This window comes from Drosophila grimshawi, unplaced genomic scaffold (genome assembly GCF_018153295.1).
Source record: "Drosophila grimshawi isolate 15287-2541.00 unplaced genomic scaffold, ASM1815329v1 contig_311, whole genome shotgun sequence".
Lineage (NCBI taxonomy): Eukaryota > Metazoa > Arthropoda > Insecta > Diptera > Drosophilidae > Drosophila > Drosophila grimshawi.
The window spans coordinates 23,366,637-23,386,043 of NW_025063098.1; the positions used below are offsets into that span (position 1 = coordinate 23,366,637).

The window sequence follows — 19,407 nt, forward strand, 5'->3', positions numbered from 1 at the left end:
AAACTACAACCCAGACCCAGAGAGTCTTCAGACGCGACTGCCGCTCAAACACATATATGAGGAGCATATGACCAACAACCAGCAACAACAACAACAATAATAACAACAACACCAGCAACTGAATAAGTGAGTAACTGAGGCAAACGCACCGGCATTACAGGCTGTTGCTGTTGCTGTTGCTGTTGATGTTGCTGTTGTATGTTGGCTCTGACTCCGTTGTTAGGGGGCATTCCCTGCTTTGGCAACATTATGGAAAATCAGTTTGTGTTTGGAGCGTGGTCTGGCCGCATGTGTAGCATTACAACCAGTGGCTATATGTGAAACGAAACGAGTGAATAAACATAAATGCAAATAATCCTAATTAGTGTAAAAAATCAAATACAACAAATATAACCAACAATTAAAACAACAACTGCATCAAATTCTAATAATTAATTTCATAATATTCGTGGAAAAGAAACCATTTAGAATGCTTGCAAAACAAAGGATCACATCTTGTGTATGCATTTATTTAGTAAATTTAAATAAATGGTTATTATATTCATACATCAGTAAACAAAAATAGAAATATGTTTTCACATAATGAATCTATTCAATAATAGTGAAATCCTCTCAAATATCACAGATTATTTTGCGTGTAATTGAAAAAGTCACTATACACACATATTGGTAATGCAAAATTTGATATGCAAAATAGGTTTTTACACAGGTGAATGACTTTTTTAGTGCGCTTCCGCGACATCCGGTCAAAAGCGTTTCACGTTTTCATTTTCGCCCAACGGCCAGTGGCCAATGGCCAGCGTCGTTTTTCAAGTCGTCTCCTGGCATGCCATAAATCTGACTGAGATACCTGCTGTACAGCGTTAGTTAGTGGCAGGGGTGGTGGTCTTGTCCCAAGGAACCGCTGTCCACAACTCCTGTTGGGTGCACAAATGTTTGTACACATACCTTGGAATTATGCGGGTATGCCGGAACCAAGGAAACAGCAACAAATGCCAGACTATAAGTGACTGTTGGCTAAAAATGCCGCCAATTGCAAGTTGAAAACAACAACTGAGCCAATGTGCTGGCAACCGAACCAAGAGAAATGCCACCAACAAAACAACAACAAATACGGTTGACATATGTGCGACATTTGTGGCACAAAAGAAGACAGAACTGTGGGCGGTTGGGAGGTCGGCTAATGTTCCAGTTGCTTTGGTTTCTGTGCTAAAATGTTTTGTCTATCTAATAATCTTGTAATAATCTAGACGTTTCTCTCTCTCTATCTCTGACACAGAAGCACACACACAGACTAACTCTGACAGACGTTTAGCGAAACCCTTACACACATTTTGTAGGTCGTATCACATTACGTTACATTACCCCATTTAAATATCTCTGTCTTGGCAATCATCATCGCAGGTGCTGGAAATGCCAACAACAAAATAAGAGTTGCACATAAATTCCATGTATGTATGTAGAACGCTTATAGCACATCAGTGATATGGAATTATAAAGCAGTTTATGGACTGAAAAATAATATAAAAAGCTTATAATAAAAAACTCTACACGGTTCGTGTGAATAAGTGAAAAATTGCATGCGATATAAAAGTATAGAAATCAAAGCAAAAGAAGCAACGAGAACGCAGAAAATGAAGCAATAACAACTAAATTAAATACATATAAATAGCCATCAGCTAAAGTGCGAAATTACCGAAAACAATAATGTATATGAAATCGCGTAAATTACTCGAATTATGCTTAATTATAAGCTAAGCAAATACAAGAAAAGACCTGTCTGATATCAGGGCTGATATGGTGCTTTAAGATACATAAATAATAAATATAATTTAAAAAACAACAACAACAACAAGAGATAAACTAGGCACAAAATGTGGATTATACTTTATTGCCTATGCTATGCAATTTGTGGAATTTCTTGGACTGCCAGCGGTAAGTGAAGAATTACTAAAGTACATATTTATATTTTCTGAAGCGGTTCCTCTTTGAAAAACTTTCGCAAATTCTTTGGTTAAAATTTCTCAAGTTTTATGCTGGAATTTGTGCGTTACTCTTGGTTTTCCTGGCATACGGCCGATGATCAAAACAAACAAAGTAATTAGCTGCAGTTAACCGCAGGTAAACTTGAAAGAAAAACTGACTGCACAAAAATAGTGAAATTCCAAGACAAAGTGACGTCGCAACGTGCAGACTCGATAAATGTTTAACCAGAGAAAAAAGCAAGAAAACAGAAGAAAATATAAAAATAAAGACTAAAAACACGTCAACGTCGTTCTGGTCCAACGATTTATGACGAATAAAAGTATTTACGTGACTTACGGATAAGCGAAACGTAACCGGAGCTCTTCAATGGGGGGTCGTCCGCTATGCAAATGGCGTTTTCCTTTTCTGGAGCGGCGCCTCCGCTCCGATTCAACTGGGCATGGGTAGTTCTTCTTTAAAGTTATTTACCACAGTGCTCCAGTTTTCAGTTCTATTTAGTGCATTAATTTCGGTTCATTACATTGTCATACATCACTGCTTGCGAATAACTCTTTAAAACTCGGCCAGAATCTATTCCATAGTCTGTCAAGCTGTCTGATACTTGTAGCATTTTAATGACAGTGTCACAGTTCTTTACCGGTTCGTCGGCTTGACCTGTGCCACAAATTGATTGCGAAATTTTGTCGTATGCGAACGATGTTTATGATGTTTAGCGGCATAGAACTTATGAACTCTCTAAATGAGACACAGACAGGCAGCCCATGAGATTACGATTACGACAATTTGAGCCACAAAACAACGACGAAGCACAGTCAAATCTAAAAGTTTGTCTTTCAAATATACGTCGAGCGAAACATTTCATTTTCATGAAAATCATCAGGCTGAACGAAATTTTATCAAAGAAAACCAAAACAAAAACCGATTGCAATACAGCGCACACAAACGAATTTGTTGTTTTTTCTTTCTTTAACTTTGTTTGGTTTTTCATGGATGTGGTTGTTGAAACTTTTCCCTGCCCATTTAGCGAAGTGTATCTCTTTCTCTAGTACCAAAAACTCTTCTAGCCTTCTCTGTCGCCTCAGACACATATTCATAATATTTATTGTAGGCAACTTTTCACGTACTTACCCAAAAAATTTGTTTGATATGTTTTATTTTGCAGTCACTTTCATTTAGTTGCTGTACTTTACACCATCCATGGATACAAAAAAAAAAACAACCTACACACACTTGAAATTTATGTAATAGCTTTTCAGGCATTGAAAATGCGCATGTGATTTTCTTTACTCTTGATTTTATATCATTCAGCTGCTTTCGCGGATTTACGCTTGAGATATTTGAACTTTGCGCTGATGTTTGTACTATGTTTGTGGCGACTCCAATTAGCTTTGCTTTTTACAAGATGTATAACTAATTAATGGCGTCCATGCACTTATGCAATTTTAGTTAATTATCAGTTAAAAGCAACATTACATATTTTACTTTATGAAGCATAACAAGAAAACAACCCATTTTTTTGGGTTTGTAAGACCAAAGACTATGAAATTATTTCGAAGGTCTTTGTTAACACCTAATACAGATTAATTAAATTCATAAAGCTTAGTTTTGTTTAAATATACTCACACACTTTCTGGCATAGATCCATCCTTTCTCTTAATACGTGACAAAATTTGAGCTTGGATTTTTAAAAGATTAGAAAAGCGCACGTTTTAGTCATAAATTCCAAGTACATCACTTTCCATTCTCTTTCGAAAGAAACTCGTATTGATGTGATTTATCAGCCTATCTTTAAGCTTAAATTTCAGTAACGAATTCTGCAAATATAATTTCAACTTGTAATTAAACTGATTGTCAAAAGATTTAACTGTCAAAGAAAGTCTACTTACGATATTCATATATGTGTTGCCCAATGTCAGAACAATTAACCTACAATAAAGATCTTGAAACGGAGACGAGACAACAACTAGCAAGAAGATTTCACCACAGCTGTCAGTTTATCATCCGCCAACCACTCAGATGTGTCCACAGCTGTGGCACAAAGAGAAATTCTCGCCAGGGTCACATAGTGAACCTTTGAATTTTGCTCTTGAAACCACTTACCAGAACGTTAATTCAAACACATAGCACATATGTATTTACTAAGGCTGTAAGAACTACTTTTTAAGGAGGGCGGGGAGGCCCAAACAAATAACCGGAACACTTTATGGGAAGCAACTGCACAGCTCTGTTATTTTTCTTTTAATTAATTTTCGTAGATTTGTAATTACCAAAAAAGGTGTTATGTCATGTTCTCATATATATAGATGTTTGTATATGAAGTTAAAAGGTTTTTTTTTAGCATGGGGCTTACATAAAAAATATGTATAGAAATTATGAAACTAGACTTAGAAATAAATTTTGAGATGTGCAACTGATCGACTTTTGACTGATAAAGCTTAAATAACTTGAATAAATCAGTGTTCAAATTTGTAAATTTATTTATGATTAATACTCTTATTTTGTAACTTGACTTGATCCAACTGGGCAATATTTAGCGGGCAGTTTATTATACTTTCTGAAATGTGCACATATGACAATTCCAAAGAAAACACATATTACATCAATTGAATAATTATTATGATAGAAATTACACAGTTGACACAATATTATTATGTCACTAATATGAAAGTTGCTGAATTAAATCAGTGCACAGTAACACAATTGCATAGTGGAGCTTGAAGCAAAGCAACCAAATCATCAGTTCATGATTCATCCAGTTGCCAAGCAGGCAAGTCCAAGTCTATACAAAATACATATGTGTAGCTGTATACAATCTTGGAGTGGCAGGTGGCGGTCTTCACAAACAAACCAGAAACACGTCTGCCAACAGCATTTGGACTTGGCAGACATCCGATTTGCAGCGAACCGTTTGCCAAACAAACACAAAGAGTGAGTGAGAGATAAGCAAAAGCTTAGTAGAGCGTATCGAGTGAACGAGCAAACATGTTCGCCATTGGACAGTGGACAGTATAACCCACTGGAACCCACACTGCAGCCATTTAGTTGCAATTTACTTTTAGCGCGCTAATTGTTTGCAAAGTAGATAATAAAAAAACACAAAAAAATAGAGAGTTGGGCTGGAAAGCGAGAGAGTAGAATGCAAATTGCACATTTTCACTTTGATTCTGTTTTTCATTTCGTTGCAGCCGCAAATGGAGCGATACTGGACTCGAGATGTTATCTGGAGGGTGGCGGTTCGGCGGAGAGTTTTCTAGCCACTGAGGATCTAGCAGTGGGATCCATCATTGGCAAATTGCGTATAAATGGTGATCCTACGGCAGACACCGGTGACATTAATCTCTCCCTTAGGGAGAAAAATGCACCCGTTGAGATTGTGGCGGGCACCAAGGATTTGGCTCTGTCCGTCGAGCTTGATAAGGAAGGTCTACGAGGACCCTCGTCGATCTATGTGAATGTCATTTGCATTCGAAGACGTTCAACGGATCCGGTAAGCTCACAAAGTTACATATGTCTTTATACATATTAGCCTATGAAAGTAATAAGTTATTCAAAAACGAACGAAGAACGTTTGGATTTTAGATGGGTTTCTAATTCGCAATAATTCTAGTTTCTACATAAATTATTTGGAATTTTATTAGTTAAAAACTCACTAATAGGCGGCATATTAAATCAGTCAAACCTAGTGACCATTTTAATTAACCCATGTCAGGAGTGGATTTTAGAGTTTTGACATGTTCTTGGTACGAACCTCTTAGCCGCATTCAGCACCGGAGAGAACTTTCGTTCGTGTAGTGCACTCGAGCAATTGGTAATGGGGCAACCAATTAACCTACATCAAAGCGGGACTCCACTTGCTCCCTTCTGGACGTTGAATGTGCGTGATGTGCTGTGGTGTACAAGGGGCGTAATCTCAGAGTACGAAGTACAAGTGAGGTTGTTAAATGGAATTGGGTAAACACGTTTCGGAATGTTCACACTGCAAGAAAGGTAAGGGAGGGAGATTTTGGGTAACTACAAAAGTTGCGGCTATTTCTTGTACTCTATAAACAATTGAAAAGTTTTTAGACAACGACGCCTATTTCAATTTTAGAATCAACAAAACAGAAACCAACTTAACTTTTACTTACACTTCGTGCCGACAATGATGAGTAGAAGGAGTAGGATGTTGCCTTGCCTGCGGTTAGACGTCTGGGGTCTCAGGCAGTGGCCATAAATTAGCCATTAGTACTTCCGTAGTGCTTTGGGGGTTGCTTTGAACATGCAAATATATGCAGTGTTTTACTGGACGGGCGAGAGTGCGAGGGGACCGGCACCCAACGTAATCCTTAGCTGTTGGCGCTTTGAACCCGCCCTGGGGTCAGTGACCAGAATTTTGCCTATTGTTTGCCCGCCGCCGGGCTCTGTTAAAAAAAAAGGTGTTTATCTTGAACTGGTCGCCCCAAACTCAATCAATTTTTTCCTCTTTTTTTTTTGCTGTTGGCTTTGTTCTTTGTTGCAGAGCTTCGTCATTCCCGTCAATGTTCGCGTCACGGACGTCAATGATAATGCACCACAATGGATTGGCACACCATACACACTGACCCTATCCGAGGTGACGGTGCCAGGGACACGCATACTTCAAGGTGCCCGCGCCGAGGATGCCGATCAGCCGGGACCATTTTCAACGGTTGAATATCAGGTGCTGCCCGGTCCATATGCGGAGCTGGTGCAATTTCTCAATCCGCTCGAGGGCACACTGGTGCTAAAGAAGGCCCTCGACTACGAACAGTTGCAGAACTTCACCGTCAAGCTGCGTGCTCAGGATCAGGGCACACCACCGCGACACTCGGATACACTGCTGCGCGTTGTCATCACCGATGCGGATGATCAGAATCCCAAGTTTCAGCGCGAATCCTACAGTGCTGAACTGCCAGCCGATGGCCGAGCCGGCGAGTTGCGGATGCGTCCCGAGCCACTAAAGGCCGTCGATCAGGACGAGGGCATCTGTGCGCCCATTCAGTATAATATTGTACAATCGCAGGATGCGAAATACTTCCGGGTGCATCCGCACAATGGCATCATAACGCTGCTGGCGCCCATTGGCTATGCAGATCTGACACACGGAGCCACTCTGGTGGTAAAAGCGACGCAGATCGATAATCCAGATCGCTATGCACTAACCACGGTGCAGTTAACGCGTTCGGGAACGCACAGTGATCTCAGCACACTGGCCTTTGTCCAGAAGCGTTTCGTGATGCGCATTCGGGAGGACACAGCGGTGGGCAATCGCATCCTGGCTCTGCCCACCAACAAGCCAGGGAAGCATTTGAAGTACACCATTGTGGATCCAATTAACTCACAGTTCTTTAGCGTGGGATCGCTGGGTGAACTGGTGCTGGCCAAGCCGCTGGACTATGAGAAGATGACCAAACACGAATTCCAGGTCGTTGCCAGCGATGGCCTTACCAATAGCACCTCAGCCGATGTCACACTGGAAGTGATTGATGTCAACGACTGGGAGCCCCGCTTCCGGGAGACTCATTACGAGTTTGTGGTGCCCAAAAGCGTAAGTTGGCAATGCTGCAATGAGAAGGAAGAGATTAATTCTAAATTAGACATATTTTCTGTGTCTTAACTTGCATTATGAAAAATGAATTAAGACTAGCTTAAATATGCCATAATTATAATTTAATTATAATAATTACTTATTTACAAGTCAGCTTTATAATTTCTTGTTCTGTTCCCAGCAGTCGCTGCAGTCGCGCACGGATTCCTTTGAGGGCGTTCTAATTGGCAAGGTGGAGGCGGCGGATGGGGATCGCAATGATAAGCTGGAGCTATCGCTGCGTGGGCAGCATGCGGGTCTCTTTGAGATCGATGCGACAGGCAATATTTATATGCGGCCAGAGCAGTTGCAGAGTCTCAATGAGTCGACGGTACATCTGATTGCCATTGCCATGGACTCGGGCGTGCCTCCGCGAAGCACGTCTGTGCCGGTTAGTGTAACCATGGAGGGACTGACTCTCGCCCAGTCCACATGGAACAGCAGTATGCTGGGCATGTTTGGCATGATTGTGGGATTGTTCCTACTGATCATCATGGCGCTCAGCTGCTATATTCTGCGCTCCAAAAAGCAGCGCAAGAGCAGCCCCGGCGGCTTGAGTCTGGGACGGAATCGTGTGCACAGCCAGGCGCACAGTAGCGTCTCCTCGGCGAATCTGGTGACGCACGAGAAGCTGGCGGGCAATGGCAATGGGGCCAGTGTCACCAGCGGCGGAGTCTCTGTCCTACACATGAAGCATTCCAGCAGCAACATCAACATGGCCAATCCCATCAACAATGGGCTGCATCATGTGGCCAGCGGTGCCAGCAGCAGCATGGCCCTCAGTTCCGCCAGCAATCTGCTCGAGCGGGAGCGCGAACGGGAACGAGAGCGTCAGCGAGAGAGCTATGCGGCAACGGTGCGCAGTAAGTTGAACGTAACGAAATTGAGTCCCCAAGTCATCCCCAGCAGCCCAGAGCATTCACTATAAATAGTCTTCTTACCAGGCATCGTATCCCGCGCCTCGGCCAACGGGCAACTCTACGAGGAGGACGAGATCGAGCACGACTCCCTCTCGCAGCAGGGCCAACAGCAGCAGCAGCAGCAGCAACAGCAGACGACGCCGGAGAACAACAATCGCAAAACGATAGCTGCTGTCACAGGCGGTGGCGTCACCACCATCACAACGACAGCAAATGGCAATGCGATTGGTGCTGGTTCCAATCTACTCACCGCCTCGGATGCGATGGGCTCATCCGAGAACAATTTGACTGTCTACTTTTAGGACAGCTGAACAAAGTCGCCGTTAACTTGTAAATATTGCTGGCCACGGACAGTTAAAGATTTAATGACTAGGTCTATGTCTAAGTCGCGTTTAGGTTTTTAGGCCCCAATGTAAATGTAGTAGACCAAAAATAGCATTGTAAACATCCAGCACTTGTAGTCTAAGCAAGCGAATTCCATTGTACAATTTTGCTTCCCACTTTTTACGATACTTTAACGACAAGCTTAAGAATAAATTCTATTGAACTAATCGGGCAAACTTCGTTTACTTCAATAATACTTCATTTAGAATAATAGCGGGTATTACTTGACAGTAACACAGCCTAGTTGAATTTTTAAAAGCCCCCAAAATAAGAATGATAATTATTAATTACAATAGCATATTTAAGCCCTTTTGATTAATACTGAAATTAGCTGTTTCAAGTAATGCCATTAAGTTTCAATTGGTTTGTCGTGGTAAGTACAAATTTCTTTTATAATCTGAGCTGTCCTCAAACCCTTAAGATGCACAGTACTTAAAAAAATTTAATGTTTTCAAAGCTCTCTCCTCATTTGAGTATTGATAACAGAAATATTAGCAAACGCGACTAAAATGAATACGCATTTTTTCAGCTAATTAGACATAGAACAACTTTTGCATTTGCAAAATTTAAGAACGTCATTGCTTTTATTTTAATCCCTTAAACTCTAATTCGATTCAGCATAATCTTTACAGCTTTGGCTTGATTTTAAGAAACGGTTGCAACATTAGTTAAGCAATTCGGTGGTGGCTTACAAACTAAAAGAAATCAGATGAATTTCAATGACAATTCACCGGCATCAGATACAAATATAAAAAAGAGAAACGAAATACAATCAAAACTCATTTGGAAATAGTAAATTAATTTGATTTCAATAATGTCAGCTGTATGGAAATATCGCGGCTTAATTGTCTGATCATTGGTTAGCCACATGACGCTGGCTTTCCTAGCTGCCATTCCGAGTCTTTTTGCGCTTAAGTAGATTGAAGTCGCCGTACTTTATGTGATTGTCGGTGAGGAATGGCACATAGAAGGCACGCAGCACCTTGTGTGATTTTTCCGGTATTAGGAATGGCAAAGTCTTCATGATGGACCAATCCTTGGTGCGTCTCGAATAACTCGGCTCTAGTGTTGTATATTTACCCTCATCAAAGTCCAAGAGAAAGTGGCACTGATCGTAGTCAAAGTACATATGCTCGTTCTCCAAATTCTGATCGTTAAAATATGGATGCACCACTTGGGTGGCATTCGACCCCTCCCCGTAATAGGCGGGCAACATGCCACGAAACTCAGATTTGAGGAAACGCAAACGGAAGTTCCGAGCCGGGAAAAAGAAGCTGCCGGGATAACGATACCAGTCCTTGCCAATACACACATTATATATCTCATCCGCACGATATTGTGGCGATGTCTTAAATTGATTTAGCTCCAGCATCAGATCCATGGGGGCGTGATAGTTGCGATACAGTGCAAAGACGCGCGAAAGCCCTAACAAAGTGCTGGCTACCATCACGATGATGGCAATGAACATGCTGTGATCCAAATAGTGAATGCCCAACTTGAGCCTGAACACCAACGACTTGAAGCGAAAGAAGATGCGCTGATAGACATCTACAGTGATGGCACCGCACAACGAAATTAAAGGATATACGGGAAACAGGAAACGCTCCTCCTTATGCGGCTGAGCGAAGAACACTAATAGCCAAAGATACAGCGGCGCCAGCGAAATATAACGAGGAAAATTCAGCGTTGACTTAAACTTGGCGGGCACAAGCAAATAGTCCATCACCAGCATAACAGGTAGCTGTAGTGCCATAAGCTAAAAATAAAAAATACAAAAGCAATTAGTAATATATATATATATATATATATATGTTAAATGTGTTCTTAAAGTTACCCAAACAATGTTGAAATTGAGGAAACCATTGATGATGTAGTAGCTTAGTGGCTCGGTGCCAAAGATGTTTGGTCCATGGCTGGTGAACACATTGTACCAGACAATGTTGAGAGGCGCAAAAGTCAATTTGCCAAAGTAGCTCGAATCAATGGCAATCATTGGCAGTGCAATTGTCGCCCCAGAGATCAACGTCCACTGTACAAAAGTACGCCAGTCCCGCTGGCGTATCAACAACTCCAACACCAGCGGCACACCAATAAGTGCCGCAAAGGGCCAGCCCAACAGCGCCGAAATAGCCGTAAAAAAGATTGCCAAACTGTAGCGCTGCTGCCACCAAGCGGCCAAGGCAGCGCAGCCAAAATACATGGAGAAGGAGGACGGCAAGAGCGCAGTGCTGGATACAAACATGCCGACACTAAACAATTGGAATATTAGCCAGAGGCGTCCAACGTGTATGCCAAACTCCTGGCAAATGGATCTGCAAATAGAGAATGTCGAAGCTATTAAATGTGTTCAACTTGATTTGCCTGCCCATATTAACAATGATTCAAACACAAGCACACAGTGATGCTTTGCAAACTATACTCACTTGTACATGAAACGCTCCATTACGGCACAGCCAAAGCCCAGCATGCAGCGGACCATATAAAAGATGAGTATGGGACTTGGATTGAATATCTTTTGATACACCCAACCGGGCACGCCTTGCAGCAATAGATATGTGTAGGAGCGGAGGCCAAATTGCGGACTGTACTCCCAGGTCTGCAGGCCATGACCATTGATGATGTAGTGCAGCGGTTCCCAGTAGTTGAAGGTCTCATCACAGTCGGAAATGTACGCCCAAATGGCGCTGCAAAGGCGCGCGCTCACAAATGTTTTGAAGGCAGTGTGTACACTGGGCATAATTGGGTTGGGGTTAGAGTTCGTCTGTGCCTTGTCCGCACTCTGCGCAACGGACGATGATTGTTTACTAATAAAATATGATTATGTTTTTAAAAATTAGAGATTCATTTTTTTGTAAATACATCGAATATACGAACTTCTTCTTCTCCTTCTTGTGATTGCCGGTTGACACGTCGCCGGCGGTGTCTTTTTTGCCATTTAGACGTTTCGGTGGTTTTTTGGTGAGTATCTGGTTGTCAGCCTTGTTGGCATTGTACCGCGCCCGTGCCGCTGGCGGTGCCATTTCCTAATCCCAACTTATCTATCTCAGTTTGCACACAATTCCCCGATACAAAAATCCAGCTTGTAAAATCTGCATCAGCTGATGCGGTCAGGTAGCGTAAAGCGAGCTGGCAGCATTGTTTCTTGAGGCGGCAGAATGCTTAAAATGTATATTTTGAAATGAGCATTAAATTTACTTGCTGTACGATTAAATTCGAATGGTATATAAGCTATATTTAAGTAGAGTCTTTCTGGACTCATAATATTTTCGAGCACCTGATGTACTTAAGTGTTCATCCATGACGTCACAAATCTCAAATTACTTTTCACAACCTTTTAATCTACTGACATGGTGTCATTTTTCTAACACCGTGGCAACCTTTGCGCCTCAGCTGTGCAGCTTACATTTGGCATTTGCATTTTGTGCTTTGAGGTATTAATTTTGAAACCAGAACAGAACATGTCTAAGGATGACAAGGACAAAGTGCAAATCATTGACAAGGACCTGGATCTGTCCAATGCCGGGCGCGGCGTCTGGCTAGTCAAGGTGCCAAAATACATAGCACAGAAATGGGAAAAGGCACCCACAAACATGGACGTCGGCAAGCTGCGCATCAGCAAAACGCCTGGCCAAAAAGCACAAGTCTCACTTTCACTGACGCCCGCCGTGCTCGCCCTGGATCCGGATGAGAAAATACCCACAGAGCATGTGCTCGACGTGTCACAGGTGACCAAGCAGACGCTTGGCGTCTTCTCCCACATGACACCGACGGAGGCAGCGGCCGGCTCCAGCAATGGCAAGGAGAATGGTGCCGCCGGTGCCTCAGCGACGCCGGACAGCGAGAAACTGTATATGGAGGGTCGCATTGTGCAGAAGCTGGAGTGCCGTCCCATCGCCGACACTTGTTACATGAAACTTAAGCTCGAGTCCATACGCAAGGCATCGGAGCCGCAACGTCGGGTGCAGCCCATCGACAAGATCGTACAGAACTACAAGCCAGTGAAGGATCATGCTCATAATGTAAGATTGACTGAATGCTCGTAGTTAGTGTATATTTTTACACATCCAATTTCGTGTTTTAGATTGAGTATCGCGAGCGCAAGAAGGCTGAAGGGAAGAAGGCTCGCGACGACAAGAATGCTGTGATGGATATGCTTTTCCATGCCTTTGAGAAGCATCAGTACTATAATATTAAGGATCTGGTCAAGATAACCAATCAGCCCATTAGTTACCTGAAGGAGATACTTAAGGACGTCTGTGACTACAACATGAAGAATCCGCACAAAAATATGTGGGAACTCAAAAAGGAATACCGCCATTACAAGACTGAGGAACAAAAGGACGAGGAGAAGACCAAATCAGGTGGCAGCAGCGATTCTGAATAGTCATCGAATTATGTTTTAAATAAAATTTTCAAATGTAATTGGTCGTCTACGCGATGAATAAATCCAGCAGCATTTCTGCACACTTTCTTAACAGACAATTGTCAAATCATTGAAGAATCTTCTTCCCAATTTCCCAACCAAATGAAAACAGATATTTTTAGTTTCTTTGATTTTTTTCTTAGGCTATGAAAAAAAAGTTGCTTTTTTACACATTCATTGTTTGTAAATATATCTTTTTCTCTAAAATGTTTAGAATTTTTACTTTCTTTAAAAGTTAATCAGGTACTGGAGTGTATTTACTAATAGCTCAAATTATTTCCAAATTTCGTGTGCTTCTGAAAGAGTTTTAATTAAGAAAATTAGTAAACATAATGAAAATTAATTATTAACGTAATGAAAAGAAAATAATGAATTCATGAATGAAAAATTAACGAAAGTCCAAAAGAAAAGTATAATCTAAAAATGATATGAAAAGCATAAGAAAACTTCGAAATAATTAAAATTAATAATAAAAAAAAGTAAAATTTATAGCAAAATAATAAAGTAAAGCGAAATGATAAGCAAAAAAAAAATCTTTCTAAAAGTTTTTCAAGCATAAGGAAATCGAATAAATAATACTGTTTCAATTTTAGGCTTACACTACAGAACATAAAGTGCTAAAAATAGGCTCTATTATTACATAAAACTAAAAATTGCATTTCTTTTAAAAAGTTCTTATAGCTAAAAATTTGTACATTTCTTAAGAAAAAAAAAAAAAAAAAAAAAACAAATCGTGCATAAAATGCATTTGTCAGTTGCACGGCCAGCGCAGCCTCTTAATTTTCTTTAATGCCCATGGAAAGGGCAGACGTCGGGGCAATCTCCTCTGCTGCAAGGAATAATTCGCGTTAGGTAAAATTAAAAATCTGATTTGACAAAACATATTGATAGGTACATGCATACATATGATCTACAAACGTCAGTATTAATCTTTGCCCGACAGACTAGACTAGACTAAACACAAATATCAACATAAGCATGCACACAGAGGACACACGGCAGCAGCTATCCCTACGGCCTCCGCTACGTGACTGAGGAGTACGTGGACGCTATGGAGGCCGACAGCGATGATATGCCAGAGTCTGCATCATCTGGACGTGAGCTTGCCTTTGGCACAGGTTTGATAAGACGCACTATTTTTACATTTGTTGGTCCAAACGCGTCAGACTCAGATGACTTGCGACGCACAGCTTTAGCTGGTTGTGTTGGTGTATGTGATGGTGCTGCTGGTGCTGTGCTGGTTGTCGTATCAGACTCGTTGGCATTATTCATGTTGCCAATGTCGTCCTCGGGATTTATTTGTTTTAATTTTGTGCTGATCAATTTCATCTTGAGTTGATGCAAGTCAATTGGTTCCTCCTTATTATGTGCGGAATTTGGCGGCTCCACATTTCCATCATTTATCTATGACACAAATTCGATTAATATGTATATGCACAAATAATACCAACTAATGTGGCACTTACCAGCAGCAGCATTGCCAGCAAATAGCGACAGTATGCGCCTTGTTCCTTATCCCGCACAACATCCGCGAACGTCGCTTCTCCTCCTTGTTCGACGCATTTGTCTATAAGATCTTTCTTTAGATCCTCTATGCTGAAATTCTGACGCTCATGTGCCCTTTCCAGTATGGGCCCCATTCGGCGATGCCACTCAAAAATCTAAAAAAATAAATAAGAAAACGATTTACTGATTAACACAAGCAAACAAATACACAGAAAACGAGGGCAGTTATCGATAAAATGAACTAAACTTGATCTTGTATACAAAGGAATATTCCAAATTGGGAATCTATATCTCTTATAACCTCTGAGATCGGACGAATCAAGAATATATATTCTTTATGGAGTATTTCAACAGAATCAAATCAGTTAATCGAGTTATGTCCTTTAGGAAAAACAGACTGCTGATAAGACACTAGAGACTAGGTATAATCAACAACGGAATTTGCCGGTTGCAATGCACGTTGCGGATTGTGTCACCTTAGCCAACAGACAAAGAATCTTGTTATGGGATGGCTTTTGGCTCAGAGGGGGAAACGAGAGGGAAGCTCAATGCCATGTTTTCCTCACCCTAGCATCAGTTTCTTCATCAATACTATTGTAGGTGTAGTCATCATCCCAGTCTGTATTAGCTTTGTCGCAGCCTTCGCGGTCTGCGTCCACGAGAGTGGCACCTAAGCCACTATCCTGTGTTAACACTCTTGTGTTCTCTGTTTCATCCAATGCTTGTAAGTCCAATGGAATTTCAGGCAATGTCTCGATGGCATCCAAATTCGCTTCATTTAATGCTGTTGTCGTGTCCAAGGTGTCCAGTGGCATTTCAGGCAACGTCCCGTCGGCACCTAAGTCCCCATTTGCTTCCGTTTTATTTAAAGTTGTGTCGATGGTGTCCATTGGAATTTCCAGCAATGTCAGGTCCTTTTCCAATTCCTCAACATCTCTTACTTGTTGAGCTTCACCAGACTGGAGGGCAGTTTCGGTTGCGTTTAAGTCCAGTGGCTCATCAACGGCCACATCAACGATAATGCCATCATCCGATGGCGAATGGACCATTTCCGCTCTAATCTCCTCCTGATCTATGCCAGAATCATACGTGGAACGTCTGAAGCCAAGAAAGTCTGTAAAACAATAGAACTGCAAATTAACTGGATGTTCAAGCCGCATCAAATTTATGTAACATACTAAATTCTGAATCAAATTCCAATTCTGAATGGTTGACAACAGGCACAATTCTTGGTGGTTTGGGCTCAGCCACTCGTCTGACTGGAATGCGCTGCGGAAGATGATTAATATGATTATTATAATATTAATAAATTATATTAATAACGAATACTTACCGCTTGTTTAAATAACTTAAATTCGCTGGTTAGTTTAAAGAGACATTGTCTGAGTAGTGGTTTCTTGGGTAACTGAAAAATATTTAGCTCGATCGGATAGTGAACCGCACGTGGCGCATTCACAATTTCCTCGAGCACCTCATTGATGCCACCCAGGGCAAGCATTTCGGAGTCGACGCGCACACTCAGGTTGGCCTTGTCGGGCACACCGGGCAGTATGTCCTGTATTATTACCTTGGGCGACAGCGACTGCAGACGCTGAAGCTCCTCTATATTATCTGTAAGAACAATACCCTCGTCATCAAAAGATTGAGCTGCACACAGCATTTGGATGCAGACAGGCAGGCACAGCACAAACGAAATACATACGTAAATAAAATAAAATCAAAACAAATAGTGTAAGTCAACTGTGTCTACAATATACAAAATTAACAAAAAACTTATCCTCAAATGGTTAGTGCGACGGAATCTATTAGCAAAAACTGCACACACTTCAGTTTACCTGTTACCAACGGAATAATTAGATCCTCCATGCCAATGCCAGCATCATTGCTGTCGTCCTTATCAATCTTATCAACAGACAGTTCCAGCTGTGACGTGTTGTTCAAGCAGCTAGGCTCATTCGAGGCTAGCGTACTGCTCAACACGCATTCGTCCAACTGGCTGTCATTGAGCTTCACATCTGACGCATCAGAGAGCATCAGTGAATTTAGCTTATCGCCCAACTCTGTGACAGGAGCACCAGTTTCGTCTAACTCCATGTTGATATCATAGCTATCGTCCCACTCCTCACTCAGTCTTATTCGTTTAGAATTCTCTACGGGACTCTCCATGGAGCGTTTCTGCTGATTTTGCTGATCAAAGCATATTCGCTTGGCCTGCTCGTCATTCAGCCCATCCCGCGGTCGTTTCTGTATACTTAACTCCCCGAAGCGAGAGGCGAGCATTTGATTCTCCAGAGCTATGTACTCATCCAGATACTCCCGGTTGCTCATGTTCTCGTTGAGAGTGTTGCAGACATCATGATTCGCATTCACATATTCTTTGATCAAATTGAGACGCTCAAACTGGATGTCCGGCAGTAGCGTATTATATCTCGGCTCGGGTAGATATGTGAACAGCTTGTAGTTCTTTTTCTCATCGTGCTCGTAGGCATTGCCTGGCTCCACAATGGGAGCATACTTCCACAGATGGGACGGCGTATGATCCTGATACATGTGCTCAATTGTACGATTTCGATTCTTATTTGTCTCAAAGCCGACGCGACTAAAGCGCTTCTCCTCGGACATAGTTTTGAACTTTCGAGGTTGCAATTTATAAGAAAAGGCATCGATTTCCGTTTGAATGAGCTTCTTAGTGCGGCGCTTGCGCGGCTCCTCCGGCTTGTTAGCCTCATTGCCGCTGTACGGGCGAAAAAGAAGCACAATGTTAAATAATTATAAATAGAAGTAAATAGAATAAAATGAAAAATATTTAGTTATATAATTCCATTCCTTATCGGCAATCTTTTTAGGTTAGCCAGAACTAATATATCTGTTTAGATAATAACAGATAATAACTTTTGAATTGAATTTGATTGCAATAATCTTTTTGTATTTCAAGTCACATCATTAAAATTTTATTTAGCATGTGCTCGACTCAGCCGAAAGAGGGAAAAGGAAGTGGAACCGGCGAATGTGAGTGTGAAGAGATAAGCGCCGATTAGCGGCGTCATAAGATAAGCAGATAAGCACAACTCAAGCAGACAGCATGGCGGCGACGGGCGTCGGGATCTCGACAAACGAATTGAGCACATGGCGTGCACATGCAACTGAAGTTGAACTTACCCATTCTGATTGTTGCTGTCATCCTTGCTGGGATCGACTAAGAGCAGTTTGGATACCTGTTTCAGCACCTCCTGGTGCATGAGATCCACACGGATTTCATAGATTTTGATGCTGTATTGCAGCACGTTGCCGACGGTAGCCCACTTTGTGCGAGGCGCCACATTCGAGTTGCACCATTGATTCAAAAATTCTTCCAGATACTAAAGGATAATTGTCAAAGTGGTTTGTTTTTCTAGAAATTCATTTTTCCCTGGGTACTTACATAGCATAGCGACAACTGCAGATCGGTTGCAAAATCTGTGTTCTTTGACACTTCCTCGATGACAAGAAGCAGATTTGACAGCTCCGGTGTCTCATGGTAAGCCAAAATTGCTTTGGCCACATTGGTGGCGGGTCGGCTTTTTGCTATTTCCAACAGACTTTTGATTACATCACTGGAAGTAGTGCTGGAGTTTGCAGAATCTGTAAACATTTCATTTGTGAATATGAATGCCAAAATTCTTTTGTTGTATGTGCTAATTTTTTTTGTGCTTTTTTCTTTTGTTATTAAAATAACGCTGACTTAATCACCGTAAAATGTGTGCCCATCTGCGCTTAGCCGCCGGCGATGAGAGTTGCTCATGGCGAGAGCAGAGAAGCAACTGACCAACAGCAGACCAGACCCCAAAACGATCACACTTAACGCACTAACAACAAAACGTATATATACACACACACACATACGCATAAACATGCCATTTGTAAAGCCTACACCAAATTTATGTGCTAAATGTGTGTGTGCGCCTGTGTGTAACGCCGTCTAGGAAATTCGATAGGGAGGGAACACTTACCATCTTCTGTATCAGTATCCATATTTTATTGTGCCTTTAATAACGAAATGTGAATCTGAAAAAACAAACAATTTGAGTTTGTATATTTATTCATGCTCCACAGAAACATACTTACAAACACAGGTACACAAACACACATTGACATGAGGCACGCCAAGCGTCTCTACAAACAAAGTGGTCACACAGATTCTGTTGGCCTGAGACAAAACCCGGAAATTATTAATTACGCGTTACGAATCCAATATACTTTTTTTTAGTTTGTGGATTATGAAATGGCGCGAACCGTGTTTTCTTCCCAATTAGCTCTGTATGCATGTACGTATGTACTTTCGACTTTGTTTTGCTCTCTTTCTCGATTTTACGCGCAGCTCTTGTTTCTCACAGGGTTGAATGGTAAGCCCAAAATTTGACTGAACTGGCTATAGGTCACATGCGATAGTATTTTTATGTTGATCAGGTCACACCTAACCGTATTTTCATAAATTCAACGGAAGATTATCGCATTTTTAAGTCCGATTCAAGAAGCTGGTATTGTCCCGAAAGCAAAAAAAAATTCAAAATTTGTATAAAGCTTGAGTAATTCGCATAAATGGCAACCATTATGAAATGAATTTC

General features: G+C 41.5%; 4 protein-coding genes across 8 annotated transcripts; 2 read left to right on the top strand and 2 right to left on the bottom strand.

The window, feature by feature from the left end:
• Positions 1–1,874: 1,874 nt before the first annotated feature.
• LOC6568312 (protocadherin Fat 1) lies at positions 1,875–9,037 on the top strand. Its single transcript, XM_043214768.1, has 5 exons — positions 1,875–1,935; positions 5,172–5,473; positions 6,485–7,531; positions 7,716–8,433; positions 8,503–9,037. Exons 1-5 carry the CDS (start codon positions 1,875–1,877, stop codon positions 8,790–8,792), a joined length of 2,418 nt encoding a protein of 805 aa, XP_043070703.1. The 3' UTR covers positions 8,793–9,037.
• Positions 9,038–9,439: 402 nt separating this feature from the next.
• Positions 9,440–11,963, bottom strand: LOC6568311 (alpha-1,2-mannosyltransferase ALG9). The gene is made up of 4 exons (XM_001994663.3): positions 11,749–11,963; positions 11,298–11,678; positions 10,709–11,186; positions 9,440–10,630 (listed from the first exon to the last, which is right to left on the bottom strand). Exons 1-4 carry the CDS (start codon positions 11,892–11,894, stop codon positions 9,758–9,760), a joined length of 1,878 nt encoding a protein of 625 aa, XP_001994699.1. The 5' UTR covers positions 11,895–11,963; the 3' UTR covers positions 9,440–9,757.
• A 317-nt stretch (positions 11,964–12,280) lies between these two features.
• LOC6568310 (general transcription factor IIF subunit 2) lies at positions 12,281–13,351 on the top strand. Its single transcript, XM_001994662.2, has 2 exons — positions 12,281–12,893; positions 12,956–13,351. Exons 1-2 carry the CDS (start codon positions 12,333–12,335, stop codon positions 13,256–13,258), a joined length of 864 nt encoding a protein of 287 aa, XP_001994698.1. The 5' UTR covers positions 12,281–12,332; the 3' UTR covers positions 13,259–13,351.
• A 90-nt stretch (positions 13,352–13,441) lies between these two features.
• On the bottom strand, positions 13,442–19,189 carry LOC6568309. 5 transcript variants are annotated; one of them, XM_032740544.2, is made up of 11 exons: positions 18,908–19,189; positions 18,793–18,847; positions 18,225–18,424; positions 17,963–18,162; positions 16,639–17,537; positions 16,137–16,450; positions 15,982–16,072; positions 15,370–15,917; positions 14,764–14,958; positions 14,432–14,701; positions 13,442–13,593 (listed from the first exon to the last, which is right to left on the bottom strand). In XM_032740544.2, exons 2-11 carry the CDS (start codon positions 18,812–18,814, stop codon positions 13,558–13,560), a joined length of 2,775 nt encoding a protein of 924 aa, XP_032596435.1. In that variant the 5' UTR covers positions 18,815–18,847; positions 18,908–19,189; the 3' UTR covers positions 13,442–13,557. The 5 variants fall into 5 exon arrangements, 4 of the variants coding, with proteins under 4 accessions (XP_032596435.1, XP_001994697.1, XP_032596433.1 ...); XR_004365417.1 differs by lacking the exon at positions 13,442–13,593 and adding an exon at positions 14,074–14,126 and having other exon boundaries at positions 14,193–14,701; positions 18,908–19,186; XM_001994661.2 differs by lacking the exon at positions 13,442–13,593 and having other exon boundaries at positions 14,058–14,701; positions 16,137–16,414; positions 18,908–19,186.
• Between the last annotated feature and the right edge of the window lie 218 nt (positions 19,190–19,407).

Bases quoted from the DNA above. Each gene is read 5' to 3' on its own strand.
- LOC6568312 (XM_043214768.1), top strand. From the start codon at position 1,875: ATGTGGATTATACTTTATTGCCTATGCTATGCAATTTGTGGAATTTCT. The intron at 5,474-6,484 runs GTAAGCTCACAA...TCTTTGTTGCAG, and splicing joins GAAGACGTTCAACGGATCCG to AGCTTCGTCATTCCCGTCAA. The intron at 8,434-8,502 runs GTAAGTTGAACG...CACTATAAATAG, and splicing joins CTATGCGGCAACGGTGCGCA to TCTTCTTACCAGGCATCGTA.
- LOC6568310 (XM_001994662.2), top strand. From the start codon at position 12,333: ATGTCTAAGGATGACAAGGACAAAGTGCAAATCATTGACAAGGACCTG. The intron at 12,894-12,955 runs GTAAGATTGACT...TTCGTGTTTTAG, and splicing joins TGAAGGATCATGCTCATAAT to ATTGAGTATCGCGAGCGCAA.
- LOC6568309 (XM_032740542.1), bottom strand. From the start codon at position 18,814: ATGGATACTGATACAGAAGATG. The intron at 18,425-18,792 runs GTAAGTGTTCCC...AAATGTTTACAG, and splicing joins GGATACTGATACAGAAGATG to ATTCTGCAAACTCCAGCACT. The intron at 16,073-16,136 runs GTAAGTATTCGT...CATCTTCCGCAG, and splicing joins TTAAGTTATTTAAACAAGCG to CGCATTCCAGTCAGACGAGT.
- LOC6568311 (XM_001994663.3), bottom strand. From the start codon at position 11,894: ATGGCACCGCCAGCGGCACGGGCGCGGTACAATGCCAACAAGGCTGAC. The intron at 11,187-11,297 runs GTGAGTATAGTT...CTCTATTTGCAG, and splicing joins ATGGAGCGTTTCATGTACAA to ATCCATTTGCCAGGAGTTTG. The intron at 10,631-10,708 runs GTAACTTTAAGA...TTTTATTTTTAG, and splicing joins TCAATTTCAACATTGTTTGG to CTTATGGCACTACAGCTACC.